A 14,301-nucleotide genomic window follows, 5' to 3' on the forward strand; every position below is an offset into this window, starting at 1 on the left:
AGGGGACAAGTTTAATATCAATAGAGGAGGCTGCCTCTTTAAACTGTAAAATGTTAATACTGACCATAATAAATATTTTAGTGCATTACTGAAGTTATGATATTTAAAACACAGAACAATATTCACAACATTTTTTTCAGCTAGTCTGAGAACATGATTTGGTATCATGTCATTCTGATTAAGCACAACTGTCAGTTTCCTGGTTTATTAATTCCTGCTTGAGGAACACATTTAGACACAATGTACATTTGACTGCTGGTGTCAAGTAGATTAAGTACCAACTGAAATAAATTCACAAGTTACATAGGTCCCCTGATGGCTCAGCAAGATTACAGTGAGTATGTAACAGCATAAAAGTCTCGAGTTCATTTCCCAGACTGTAGAGTTCACTGATCTTTGCTATGTGTATACATGCGTTTATGAGAGTGTGAGATCTCAGTCGGGGCAATTGCAGGGTTACTACAATTGATTTCAAAGGATCATGGATTATTAACCTTTGCTTGCTTTGTCCAGGAAAGACAGACTTCTGTCTGTGATACACTGGGCCTACAGTACAGTCAGGGCTCAATAGTTCACATTGGGCACAGCACTAGTGCTTATGAAATTACATCTTAGTGAGAAGCCAATGTCTTCTGTCAACAAGGCATGGTGAGGAGTGAGAGAAAAAAAAATTCTCAAGATGCTGGAAAGGAAGAAGTTAAATCTGTTTTTTTTAAAAATTGAAATATTCCAGGTTTTCAAATATGTCCTGCACTTACAACATCTTTTAAGGCTGCCCTGCAATTGCTCAATGATGTTACCCAAAATTGCCACGTGGGGAATGGCTTTGACTCTACTTGCATTGCCCCACAATAACGTGGCTGAGATCAGAACACACACACTTGGGGAAAAGGGAGATCTGGAACATAGGCTCATGTCTATCCTGCTGTAAAACCGTGTACTGGAATTTCAATGCTAAACCTGAATTTTAAATCACTTCATTGTATCAACAGAAATGCAAGATGAATTAATGACACATGCAAAGAAAATCGGGTAATGCTCTAAACGGGCTTAATGTGGTATAAAACTGCTTCATCCATGCAACATCCTAACACAGGAAGCAAGAAACAAGTACAATGACTTGCAAACACATGGGATTCTGGACTACTAAACAGAACTTTTGAACACTATGCTCAAGGTTAAAGGGAAGGATACGATCTGTACCAGGGAACAACACACCACCTCTGATCATTTCTCCCATGATGCACCCAACTGACCAGATATCAACTGAAAACAAAATGCAATGACATGAAATTAACATGCAGAAATTGAATTCAAACGGAAAAGATAAAACAGACACACAAGGACAATTTGTGTATGACTGATACATGTTGAAGAACGCTGGAGAAAAAGGCTGTTTGTGTCTGGCTCCTGAACAGCAACCTTGAATTAAAACAGCGGATTAAGGTTCACTCAAATCTTGTGATTGTTTCCATGTAGACATTAGCTACTTCTCATCAGTGAAGAGATATTTCAGGTGAATGTTTTAAGTTGGTCATAAAGTGGTAACTTGTCATGATTTCCATGAGCAAGTGGAACCTCAAGGCTAGAAATCACAAAGTTACCATGAATTTTACAAAAAAACTCCTTATTGCAGCACTGACATTCTTTTGTTAGATTCTATGAAACTGCATGGGCCAGACACAAACTTACCAGCAATACAGGGCCACAGGAAGATGATCACAACAGATTTAGCATAGATGGTCAGTACATATAAACTTGGAAACATTGTCAAAGTAACCAGCAGAGACTGTATGTCCCATCGCCAGATGCAGCCTCTCCTATAGAGAGATTTACTACAGATCCTACCTGGGAAATTTGAAATCAAGGAAGGGAGAGCAATTTAAAAATCTTATAAGTTTAAAAAAAAGAACTGTCAATTGTCAAGGGATTTGTTTTCAAATGGCAAAGTGCATATTGCCTAAACACAACCACTGCAAGCAGCATTAAGGATACAGTCCCTTCCTGGAAAGAGGATTTTGTGACGAACCATTTCTCCCATTATGCACCCAACAGACCATAAATCCACTACAAGTTTGTAGCATAAAAGAAGGGAAAGTTATTTTGTTGAAACAAGTTTTACCAAAATTACTGTTTATAATCAAAACACGACAAGTCTTACATGTACTGAGTGTGCGGGACACCCAGGAACACTACACAGCTGGAAAATTATTTAGATGTTAATGTAGCCCCAAATTCAACACCCCCTCTCCCCAACTTTGTAACTATAGCAAATGCAGTAATGACGTTATGTGATGGAGCACATTAACAGTACAGTAGCACACACAGATGGATTAATAAAAAAGAACACATCTATGCTCAGCACGTCAAATTCAATCTTACCATGAAATATGCATTCATTTTACATATTGCATCCCTCACTCCACGTGCTCTGGCAGACTTTCCTTTACTACTCATTCTCATTAAGGATTAAGAACCTCTTCAGTATTTACTGAAAATGACTTCCATGAATTTCACAAAATATATTTTAGCACAGAAACATAACATATTGGCAAAATACAGCACTGTGGGAATATCAGTTATTAGCAAGTAGTTTCTGTTGATGCTTATTTCTGAAATGTTCAGCATATAAATTGCAGAGTATAAAATAATTCATGTATTTAAGATACGATTGATGACACTACTATTTTAGAGTGCACTTTTGCACAGAATGCTGATGTGAATCGCCCTCACCTTTAAGGAGCAGACACGTGGAATCTGTTCAGCTGCTGCTGTCTTTTTCAGGATTTAACACTTCGATATTTCAAATGAGCTGGCCCCAAACACTAGGTTTTATTGTGCTAGGCTGGAATGAATTTGAACTCCGAACCCAGAGGTGAAAGATCCATGTACTTAGCACCACAATGCCCGCCTCTAGATTAACAAAAAGCCACCACTAACAAGAGGTCCTACTTGGAGCCATCCAGGACAACACAACTTCAGTGGCTTTTTCTTAAAAACAAAACTGATTGCAAGCTCTAGCTTTAAGTTGTTGCTGTTTAGCTCCAGTCTGTGCTGGTATGAAATAGAACAAAGTCACCTTCTAAACATGAATACCTTCAAAATTAAATCTACAATCTAAAGGGAATTTCATTTGGTTATACATTTCAATTAAGGAAAGGAGTAAAAAAGATCTAAACTAGAAAAAACATAGCAACCTTTACTGAAGTTTGGAGTCAGTTCACAGCTCCTACAGAATCTTACCAACAAGTTGGTATGTCCTATAATCAAGTACTCCTTATCCCAACACTGCGGGATGCAAGAATTTATCTTCACCTACTCACATATTCCCATTATTAACCATAATTAAATCTACATTAGAAATGATTCAAAATAATAGATGAGATTCTTTTGAATTTAGAGTCAGAAATGTAATTGCAGTAATTTTATCCAGAAATGACTCAACAGGATGAGGACATTACCAATTCATTGGATCCAAAGAAACAAGGCCGTCTTCTTTCCCTCCATTTATGCACATACTTCAGAATACACTAACCATTTTCTTTATATCCCATTCCTAGAATGACCTCTGGAGCACGATAGTATCGTGTAACCACATAAGGCGTCATCAGGAAACTTGTTCCTGCAGTTCGTGCTAGTCCAAAATCTAAGATCTTCAGCGTGCAGTCAGCTTTCACTACTATGTTACTTGGCTTCAGGTCCTAAAAGTTAGAAACAAAATCAAGTTTTTATTTGGCTGAGGGGGCACAAATTCCAGCCCATTCTGAACAGCAAAGTACAAGCAAGCACGAGGAATTGAAAACACACATTTAGCAGCAGAAGCTAGTAAAAGACAAACACAATATAGCACGGGAACAGGATAAAGGGGCTAAGAGACAATACAAGGTAGATATCAGGCTGGTTCCTGTTGAGTGTGATGTACTCCCAGATCAGAGTTATACTGCTGGTTGCAGGTCACTCCCTGCCTCGCAATAAAGTAGCTCTGTGAATGCATGCAAATGTACAGATGCAGAGCTCTGCTCACCATCCTGTTAAATTTCCAGGTCAGGACTGTGGGCTCCCACCGAATAGGAGGCAAATTAGGGTTTAGAAAGTTCCCAGGTGAACCATAAAACCTAGCTTCAGTTTGCTGCAGCTAATCTGAGACTCAAGTAGTAACAAGACTACCTACTTGGGGTGGTCTGACATCTCCCGGTTTTTTTTTTTTTTTTTTATTTCCAAAATATACTTTATTCATAAAAATCTGTAAAAATTACATTGCCAAACAGTTTCCAAACAGCACGAAAAAATACAAATATTGCAAAAGAGATCAGTTTCTTTCAATAATGTCACGGTTTTAGTGCACTTCGGATCAAGATTGCAGGCCTAACTGTGGAGTTTAGCTGCTGCGTTTACGTTGATACACATCTAAACCCACTTCACACTGAATGCAGAAACACCGAATGTTTTTAAGTATTCTAATAATTTCTGTTTCATAGGGATTGCTCTCATTAATTATATTATTTGCATCGGTTTACTGAGTTACTCATGAATTAACTTTTCTTACAAGTAACAACTGACATGGAGAGGGTGTTGCATGCATCCTGCAGCTGTGCAGTAATTCTCTGGAAAAATAATGTAAGAATTATACAACTAATAATTTTCTTTAATATTCACCAAAGCCAAATAACATTTTCTCATCAGTGTTCTCCAAACACTAGAATTTAATTTGCAAAACACAGAGATAATTTATTATCTCAGTGGGAAGGATCTGAAAGAGGATTGAGCTGCACTGTAATTAGCTCCTTTTCTACTGGAGAAATAGCAAATATATCGGGAAGGACGGAAAGTGCATAGACAGCTAAAACGATTGCAAGGACTGACCGAACAGGACATAAAGCCTAGGCGTTGTGTTTCACCTTTCCTTCTGCAACAGAGACCATCAGTGGACATGCTATCTCATGATCTCCTCTAAGAGTCTGAACAGAGGGATAAAGAGTGGGAAGAAGTAATTAGAGGAAGTTTGGGTGGAATATAAACACAGGCTGAGCCCAGTTTGGCCAAATGGCCTCTTTCTGTACCATAGATTCTATGTATAAGACCATCTTTGACCCACACAGATCAAGAGGAGACACAGGTCTGTGTTAACAGATCTCGTAACGAGTGCCAGAGTAGACAGGATCTGGTTCAGCTATAATATACTACACGGATCCTAAAGATTGATGAGACATTTGAATAACAGTCACACTGTTAGCATAGCTGAAGGCAACCTCTGCCTATCGAATTCTATGTCAGAAGACGGGAGATAAATTGTTAAGAAAATGGGAAAAGAGAAATAACTCAGGCTTGATCAATATGTTCTGTTTAATCAGTCCTTGTGAAGAACACTTAAGCTGTCCCCAAAATTTGCTTCTGCATTTCCCCCAACTTTCCTGAAAACAGCAGCTATTCATCCAGTGGCCACATGGTACCTCAACCAAATGAATGTAGAAAGTGAATGTTGCTGATTGTGAGGGCAGCACAACCAATCGTATTCTGTTTACACACACTTACAGCAGGGATCAGTGACTAACAATCAGGAAAAGAAACCAGAGTTGCATTTTCCTTCCCTAGCTTAGCACTGAAAGCATAGTACCACCAACACCATTGTAAACACTTCCATCCTCATCTGTGGGACTTGGCACCATAGGATGTACTTATATAATAAGCTATGGGGAGCTCTGCCTCCAAATGGTGCATTTCCAGAAACAAGAAATTTTGGATTAACAGATAAAGACTGCTATTCAGTTCATCTACCATCAACCTGCTTTATCATATAGAAAACCAGTGTGTTCCAGGCTATTTTTCTAAATTATAACCCTCAAGTTTGCATTGAGTTGTTACTGAAGTGCACTTCCACCAAATACCAGTAAGCTGGCCATAGAAAGGTGCTGAACAGGCTTTAATTGTGCTTCAACTGAGAAAGACTTGTCTTTCGCTTCTCAAGCAGTTGTCAGTGCTGTCTTACTGCGCTTTACCCACATGAACTACCATATACGGACTGCAGAGCACAGACTGTGCTTCAAACAAATGCACGCACAGCCCACTTTCCTATTTTAGAACTGCTGCTCTCCTATGTTCTTTTAACAGGTACATTTTGAAGCTACAAAAATATCTTTGTGGAGAGATCTATCGATTTAACCAGAATCTGCCAATGCTGTAGGCGCCTTTAAAATGATTCTAGCAACAAAAATTTGGACTTTTTTTTTTACTTCCGCATTTCAGATTGACTGCTTGCAAACATAAAGCTGTTTTATTTAGAAACTGGGAGAGCAAGTTCAAGGCCAAAATAATCATGCGATGTTACAATTAAATCTACTCAGCAGCTGAATTTTAAACAGAATGTAGTATATAACACCTTATTCCACAAACACACAATCTGCACAGGAAGTTCATGTTTTAAATTGTTTCAATGCCAGCGTCCTTCACAACTGGAAGCCAGTCAGTGTGGTATGTCTAACTAAAACCTCAGACGACACTCATTTCAGGTTCTGTACACCGAGCATTTTGTCTTGCAAGAGAAAGCAGCGATTAGAATTCAATATATTACTGCAGGTCTGCATTTCAACAACCCTGTAACAAGCAAGACCAGGACCATCCCCCTCCCACCTTAAAAATAAGTGCACCACTGTTGGTTCTAAAAGATATTAATCCAATATACAATCCAACTGAAAAGGAAACATCTACTTTCTTTAAAAAAAAACCTAAGTTAATCTGTTCCAAACAATAGGAAATTGCTTTGGATAAGTCTAAAAAGTCATTAGTTTCAATAGAAAAGCCACTTCCTTCATTGCACATCTTTCTTTTCATCTCCTCTTCAGCCTTACATTTTCTGGCATATTTCTATTAGTGTGAGGGCGGTGGTGACTTGCTCCTAATGCTCTTGCAGTATTACTGACAACCATTAACTGGAGCACAAGAGTGTCTCTAGTTGTCAAATAATTCTTCCACCCCTCCTAACCTTTGGGGAGGGATTCCACCTTCCTCCATCGGTCTTACGGAAAAGAACCACTGTGGAAAAATAGATGCAAACCTGCAGCTCGGAGCCTTCACAACACACTGCAGCACAGCAAATCACCATCCAAAATATCATTGCTGCAAGAATTATTTTGCCAATGGCTGGTTTCCTGCTGATATTTAACTAGTTACATCTAGATTTAGCACAATACAAAATTCAGAAGACTCAACAAGAAACAGGACTGACCCGGTGTATTATGCCAGCTGAATGAAGGTGCTTGATGCCACACAACATCTGATAGAGTAGGTAAGACATTCGCTCGTGGTCTAGCTCCATCTGAATCACCTGGCACAGATTGGCATCCATGAGCTCCATCACTATGTAACTGTCAGCAAGAAGTCATTCATGGGGGGGGAAAAAACATTCAAATGTCATTGATAGATGAAAATAAGGATGCAGAAAACTTGAATATTTTGTTTCATTTAGTACTGTACTATTGTCACTGACATAATAGTAAGTGCACTGTAAAAATAAAACACTGAATATGAAAGGCTTGGGGACATTTCAGAAAAGTGTGATACAATGCCATGTACATTTTCCTTCTTTATGCTGCAATGGTAAATAAAATACTTACACGTCTTGAAATTCCTCAAGTGATTTTTGTGGAGTAAATACATTCAGCAAGCCAATTATCTGGAAGAAATTGAATATCCTGTAGTTAATACAAGAAATGTTCAATCTGTGATAATTCGAAGTCTATTGCTGTTTCATAGACTATAATAAGGAAGACAGCTGTTAAATTTCATTGCTGAAGGCATTTAAATTTAATTGCTAATAGTCATTAAGAAAACTGCCAAGCAGAAAATATCAAACAAAAAAAAAACGTTTGCACTTCTCAATTTAGCACTTGAATTAGTTAGAAAAATGAATTCCAATCAAGGAAGTTGGGGAAGGTGGAGAACCATATCCTAGTCAGAAAGGACAGAGAACCTGAACTGGCAAAACAAGCTATTTGCTATATTGTACCTTTTTTTGTGCAGGGGAAGAATTCCACAGTAGTATCCTTTGATTACTAAAGTTATTTAAGGCTTTGTGCTGTAAAGTTTTATGATCATCATGGGATAAACAGGACTTGAATCTGGCTGAAACCACTGCAACCTGCAGAATGTCTTTTCAAGCTGTTTTAAAGGTGATTAACAACAGCTGATGTCAACTTCTTTCAAAAGCAGTTGGGAACATGCATTAACATGAGAAAAATTGATTCACATCTGATCTGCTGCTTCTATATGTTTTTATTACACTGGGCCAACAATCCATTGTTTTGCTCTTCCAGTAATTCCAAACCTCAAGGCAAATACAGCATTTATATTTTTTAAAATGGTGCTTCATGACTTTGTGGAAGCAATGATGCCTGCTGTGGTAGGAGGACATACAGATGAAGTGGTCATGTTTAGTTACTGGCATATACCAATTTAGCTATACTCAGCTGAGACAACATCCAGGCCTCAGCTCTCCTGCGTAGTAAACTGGAAAAAAAAAATCAGAAGTTCAACATCTGACATGTGGGAGTCTTTCAAACGTCAGTTTCTGTTCCTGTGAGGAAGAAGGATAAGTTTGGCAAGTTTCGGGAACCTTGGATAACACGGGATATTGTGAGCCTAGTCAAAAAGAAAAAGGAAGCATTCGTAAGGGCTGGAAGGCTAGGAACAGACGAATCCCTTGAGGAATATAAAGACAGTAGGAAGGAACTTAAGTAAGGAGTCAGGAGGGCTAAAAGGGGTCATGAAATGTCATTGGCAAACAGGATTAAGGAAAATCCCAAGGCTTTTTATACATATATAAAGAGCAAGAGGGTAACCAGGGAAAGGGTTGGCCCACTCAAGGACAGAGAAGGGAATCTATGTGTGGAGCCAGAGGAAATGGGTGAGGTACTAAATGAGTACTTTGCATCAGTGTTCACCAAAGAGAAGGACTTGGTGGATGATGAGCCTAGGGAAGGGAGTGTAGATAGTCTCAGTCATCTCATTATCAAAAAGGAGGAGGTGTTGGGTGTCTTGCAAAGCATTAAGGTAGATAAGTCCCCAGGGCCTAATGGGATCTACCCAAGAATACTGAGGGAGGCAAGGGAAGAAATTGCTGGTACCTTGACAGAAATCTTTGCATCCTCATTGGCTACAGGTGAGGTCCCAGAGGACTGGAGAATAGCCAGTGTTGTTCCTTTGTTTAAGAAGGGTAGCAAGGATAATCCAGGAAATTATAGGCCGGTGAGCCTTACGTCAGTGGTAGGGAAATTATTAGAGAGGATTCTTCGGGACAGGATTTACTCCCATTTGGAAACAAACAAACTTATTAGCGAGAGGCAGCATGGTTTTGTGAAGGGGAAGTTGTGTCTCACTAACTTGATTGAGCTTTTTGAGGAAGTGACGAAGATGATTGATGAAGGAAGGGCAGTGGATATTATCTATATGGACTTCAGTAAAGCCTTTGACAAGGTCCCTCATGGCAGACTGGTACAAAAGGTGAAGTCACACGGGATCAGAGGTGAGCTGGCAAGATGGATACAGAACTGGCTCTGTCATAGAAGACAGAGGGTAGCAGTGGAAGGGTGCTTTTCTGAATGGAGGGATGTGACTAGTCGAGTTCCGCAGGGATCAGTGCTGGGACCTTTGCTGTTTGTAGTATATATAAATGATTTGGAGGAAATTGTAGCTGGTCTGATTAGCAAGTTTGCGGACTACACAAAGGTTGGAGGAGTTGCGGATAGTGATGAGGATTGTCAGAGGATACAGCAGGATATAGATCGGTTGGAGACTTGGGCGGAGAAATGGCAGATGGAGTTTAATCCAGACAAATGTGAGGTAATGCATTTTGGAAGGTCTAATGCAGGTGGGAGGTATACAGTAAATGGCAGAACCCTTAGGAGTATTGACAGGCAGAGAGATCTGGGCGTACAGGTCCACAGGTCACTGAAAGTGGCAACGCAGGTGGATAAGGTAGCCAAGAAGGCATACAGCATGCTTGCCTTCATCGGTCGGGGCATAGAGTATAAAAATTGGCAAGTCATGCTGCAACTGTACAGAACTTTAGTTAGGCCACACTTAGAATATTGCGTGCAATTCTGGTCGCCACACTACCAGAAGGACGTGGAGGCTTTGGAGAGGGTACAGAGGAGGTTTACCAGGATGTTGCCTGGTCTGGAGGGCATTAGCTATGAGGAGAGGTTGGATAAACTCGGATTGTTTTCACTGGAACGACGGAGGTGGAGGGGCGACATGATAGAGGTTTACAAAGTTATGAGCGGCATGGACAGAGTGGATAGTCAGAAACTTTTTCCCAGGGTGGAAGAGTCAGTTACTAGGGGACATAGGTTTAAGGTGAGAGGTGCAAAGTTTAGAGGGGATGTGCGAGGCAAGTTCTTTACACAGAGGGTGGTGAGTGCCTGGAACTTGCTGCCGGGGGAGGTGGTGGAAGCAGGTACGATAGCGACGTTTAAGAGGCATCTTGACAAATACATGAATAGGATGGGAATAGAGGGATACGGTCCATGGAAGTGCAGAAGGTTTTAGTTTAGGCAGGCATCAAGATCGGCGCAGGCTTGGAGGGCCGAATGGCCTGTTCCTGTGCTGTTCTTTGTTCTTTCTCCCGAACACAACCTCTGACTTTCGCCAGAAAGCATATCTGCACAAATATCAAGCAAGGACAGAATCTGGCTCCATAGTGATGACCCCACAGTGGAATATTCTGTTATCATGATATAGTCTCATACTTAATGATTGTCACTTGGGTGAGGTACTGAATAGCTATGGACATCTAGTTAAACCAAACTCTGTAATGGGCATGCACTTTCTGCACGGGTTATGAAAAGAGCTAAATGTCTTGCACACTCGAGATTCATTTCAGAAGATCAATGAAAAAGCAAAATATTTACATGTTTATCATCATTTGAGGTCAGTTAGTATACCATTGGGATGCACATTAGAAATGGATTTCTCTTAGCTGTGCATCCCTTCATAACTATTTCAGTCTCGAAGTAAGAGGGTCCGTGATTTCCAAGCAAAATGAGTAGTCAAATTTGCAATTTTACCGGAAAATTTTGATTTTCTTTGTCCTCCAAGAGATTGATTTGTGCTGAGGTTATACAAAAAAAATACAAACTGCAAATACAAGCAAACCTCTTGATCTTGCCATGTTGGCCCCCACCTGCCAAAAATGAGGCACATTAATCTTGTCATGAACATTGATTTTAGGCTGTTACTGGAGTGAAGAAAGGACTTGTTAAACAGAAAAGATATTTGCATATTGGAGACAGTGCTTGGAAGGACAAAGGACCATTCCCTGACACATTCAACCCACAATGGAGCTTGATCACCAGGTATTGTAAGAGGAGACTGCCAAGGTGACGTGGTCAGACCAATTAGTCACCTGACTAACCTACTTGGCAACTTGTGTTTTTCTGAATTGTACAAACAGTTTGAAAAGAGAAAGACTGTTTGCTCCTGGATTGAGAAGATCTCTCCTGTCTGCTCGCATCTCTTTCTCACAAGCCTCTGAATCCACTGAAGACACATCAACCCCAAGAGAGAAAAGTCTCCGACAGTGAACAAGGTTTAAGAATAATACTGGGCCCCAATGAATCGCAAGATCTACCTACAATCAAGGATTCTATGAGCTCGAAGAACCATAACAAAAACTCTTCAGATATTACCTCAAACCTTTCCACTATTTTTTTCTTCTGCTCTTTTCTGTCTCTATTTGCAAGTGTGTATCGTGTATGCATGCTAGCGTGGGCGCATCGTGTATCCGTAGATGTTAACCTAATTAGAGTTTAAGTTTTAATAAATTTCAACTTTTCTTCTTTAAACCCAAGAAAACCTGTTTGTGCTAGTTTCTTTGCCTTATAATTGGAAAGCGGTGAACAAGGATTCACCAAGGGGGAGGTGTGCTTAAAATTAAACCCTGTTACAGTAAGACCAGGTGAAGGCTGAGAGGGACCTCTAGACACCTTTCTCACCTGATCGTAACAATCTATACATGAGATACAGTGTTCAAATATAAATGTCTTTTCCATCCACGGCTGATCTGTTTAACAAGTCCTTTGTTCACTCCAGTAACAGTTTAAAATCCACGCTCATGACAAAATTAATGTGCCTCATTCTTGGCAGTTGGAGGCCTAGCATGACAAGATCAAGAGGTTTGCTAGTATTTGCAGTTTGTGTTTTTTTCATACAACTTCAGCACAAATCAATCTCTTGGAGGATAAAGACAAAATTTAAATTTTCCAGTAAAATTGCGAATTTGACTGCTCATTTTTCATGTGTGAAACCCACAGAAGATGGAATTGTGCATTTACATACATTGCTCTAGGATATCAGATGTTAGATTTTTATCAATGGTTCTCAAATTATTCAGGCACAGCAAAGAATTTCCCCAAGTCTTATTCCAAGGAGTTTAGACACACTGAATCTTAGCCTTTTTGTTAATTGCAATTAGACCTCAAATCTAAACTTCGGGATACTATTCAAGGAATGCCACTTATCATCTCGTGAACTGTTAAGTTAAATTCCTACATTTAATTTACATTTTCTATTGCCATAATCTTCCTTTGTAGAATACTGGAAGGTTTCAAGACTGGATACAAAAAATAGTTTTTAAACATGAAATATTGATGCCAAGACTTCATTTTTCCTCAAAATCCTCTGAATTTAAACAGATTATACAGCATTTATAAAAATTGAAAGGGAATATTTCATTTAAAAAATTGTTGAATCCAAAATGACTTGTTAGTCTGGATTTTCATCCTTCCGTCGGAAGTGCATCAGGACAGGACTTCTGCTCCTAACCTGGCCCTGGCCAATTACATATGCTGGGCACTTTCCCAGCAAAATTTCTGCTCTGTCGAGGACAAGTGCCAAGCAGAATGGGGCAATATGTGGGGTACAGTAGCACAGTGGCTGTCACTGGACTAATAATCAAGGAAGTGAGAGCTCAAATCGCACTGTGGGAGTTTAAGAATTTGAAATCAGATCAAAATGAAAACCACAAATAAAAAGCAGATATCTGAATCTGTCAAACTGTTGTAAAAACATAAATGGGTCAACTCCTACCCATTGGGGAAAGAAACTACCCGTACTCTGTCTCGACTATATGTGACTCCAGTCCACACCAATGTGGCGGATGCTTAACTACTGTCTGAAGTGGCCTACAGTTCAAGGTGGCTCACCACCACCTTCTCAGGTTAATTAGGGATGGGCAATAAATACAAGCCTTGCTAGTAACGTCCACGCCTGGGAATGAATTTTAAAAAGGGTCAACTATTATTGGGGACAGAAGCCCCCTAAATAATGCAGAATGAATTGAGGAAAGAACTTTGAAGCAGTCTAGAATCAGTATTTGAGCAAAGTTTATGGCATGGCAGACAGAGAGGTAGCCACTTCTTAGCTTTTGGCTAGTTTTCTTGCCTTCCACCAACACAACAATCTCCCAACACTTCTATTCTTCTGGTCTTACCATGTAACATTGATTCAGGGCCATGGAAGGAATGCAGTTTCTTTTTGCAGCGGCGACAGGGAGAGCGAGGTGGCAGCTGGGTAATTAATCCTATATATTTGGGCAGCGGCTGAACCCGAGACACTACACCTGTAGTGTCTCCCACCCGCCCTCCTCCTCGAACCAAAAAAAAAGGACTCGGTGGTGTGCAGATAAGGTAAGGCTTTTTCTATTTTTTTTATTTTCGTGTGATTGGTAAAAACTTTTCGTTCCTTTTTCGTTTATCTAAGTTAAGACTAACTTAAGCTTAAGGTTGAAAATGGCAGGAGATCTCAGACCCGTGTTATGCTCCTCTTGCTCAATGTGGCAGCTCAGGGACACGGCTGATGTCCCTGACTCCTTCACGTGCTGGATGTGTGTCCTGCTGCAGCTCTAGTTAGACCGCATGACGACTCTGGAGCTGCGGATGGACTCACTTTGGAGCATCCGCGATGCTGAGGAGGTCGTGGATAGCACGTTAGCGAACTGGTCACACCGCAGATTAGGATTGCTGAGGGCGAAAGGGAATGGGTGATCAAAAGGCAGAGAAAGAGCTGGTAGGCAGCGCAGGTGTCCCCTGCGGTCATCTCCCTCCAAAACAGGTATACCGTTTTGGATACTGTTGAGGGAGATGGCTCACCAGGGGAAGGTAGCAGTAGCCAGGTTCATGGCACCGTGGCTGGCTCTGCTGTTCGGAAGGGCGGGAAAAAGAGCGGAAGGGCTATAGTCATCGGGGATTCGATTGTAAGGGGAGTAGACAGGCGGTTCTGTGGTCGAAAACGAGAATCCCGAATGGTATG

At 40.4% G+C, this 14,301-nt stretch overlaps 1 protein-coding gene across 3 annotated transcripts in view; it reads right to left on the reverse strand.

Annotated features, from left to right (window-relative positions):
- Window positions 1–14,301, reverse strand: part of LOC137355495 (mitogen-activated protein kinase 8) — a 116,304-nt gene that overhangs the window by 18,049 nt on the left and 83,954 nt on the right. For 2 of the 3 annotated variants that reach the window (XM_068020691.1, XM_068020693.1), the window contains exons 4-7: window positions 7,611–7,669; window positions 7,223–7,361; window positions 3,536–3,701; window positions 1,195–1,266 (exon numbers count right to left, since the gene is read on the reverse strand). In XM_068020691.1, coding sequence (XP_067876792.1) covers window positions 1,195–1,266; window positions 3,536–3,701; window positions 7,223–7,361; window positions 7,611–7,669 — 436 coding nt within the window. Of the gene's footprint in view, window positions 1–1,194; window positions 1,267–1,995; window positions 2,068–3,535; window positions 3,702–7,222; window positions 7,362–7,610; window positions 7,670–14,301 lie in introns of all 3 variants that reach the window. The other variant, XM_068020692.1, reaches the window with a different exon arrangement.

The sequence above is a fragment of the Heterodontus francisci genome, chromosome 42, assembly GCF_036365525.1.
Source record: "Heterodontus francisci isolate sHetFra1 chromosome 42, sHetFra1.hap1, whole genome shotgun sequence".
In the NCBI taxonomy this organism is placed as follows: domain Eukaryota; kingdom Metazoa; phylum Chordata; class Chondrichthyes; order Heterodontiformes; family Heterodontidae; genus Heterodontus; species Heterodontus francisci.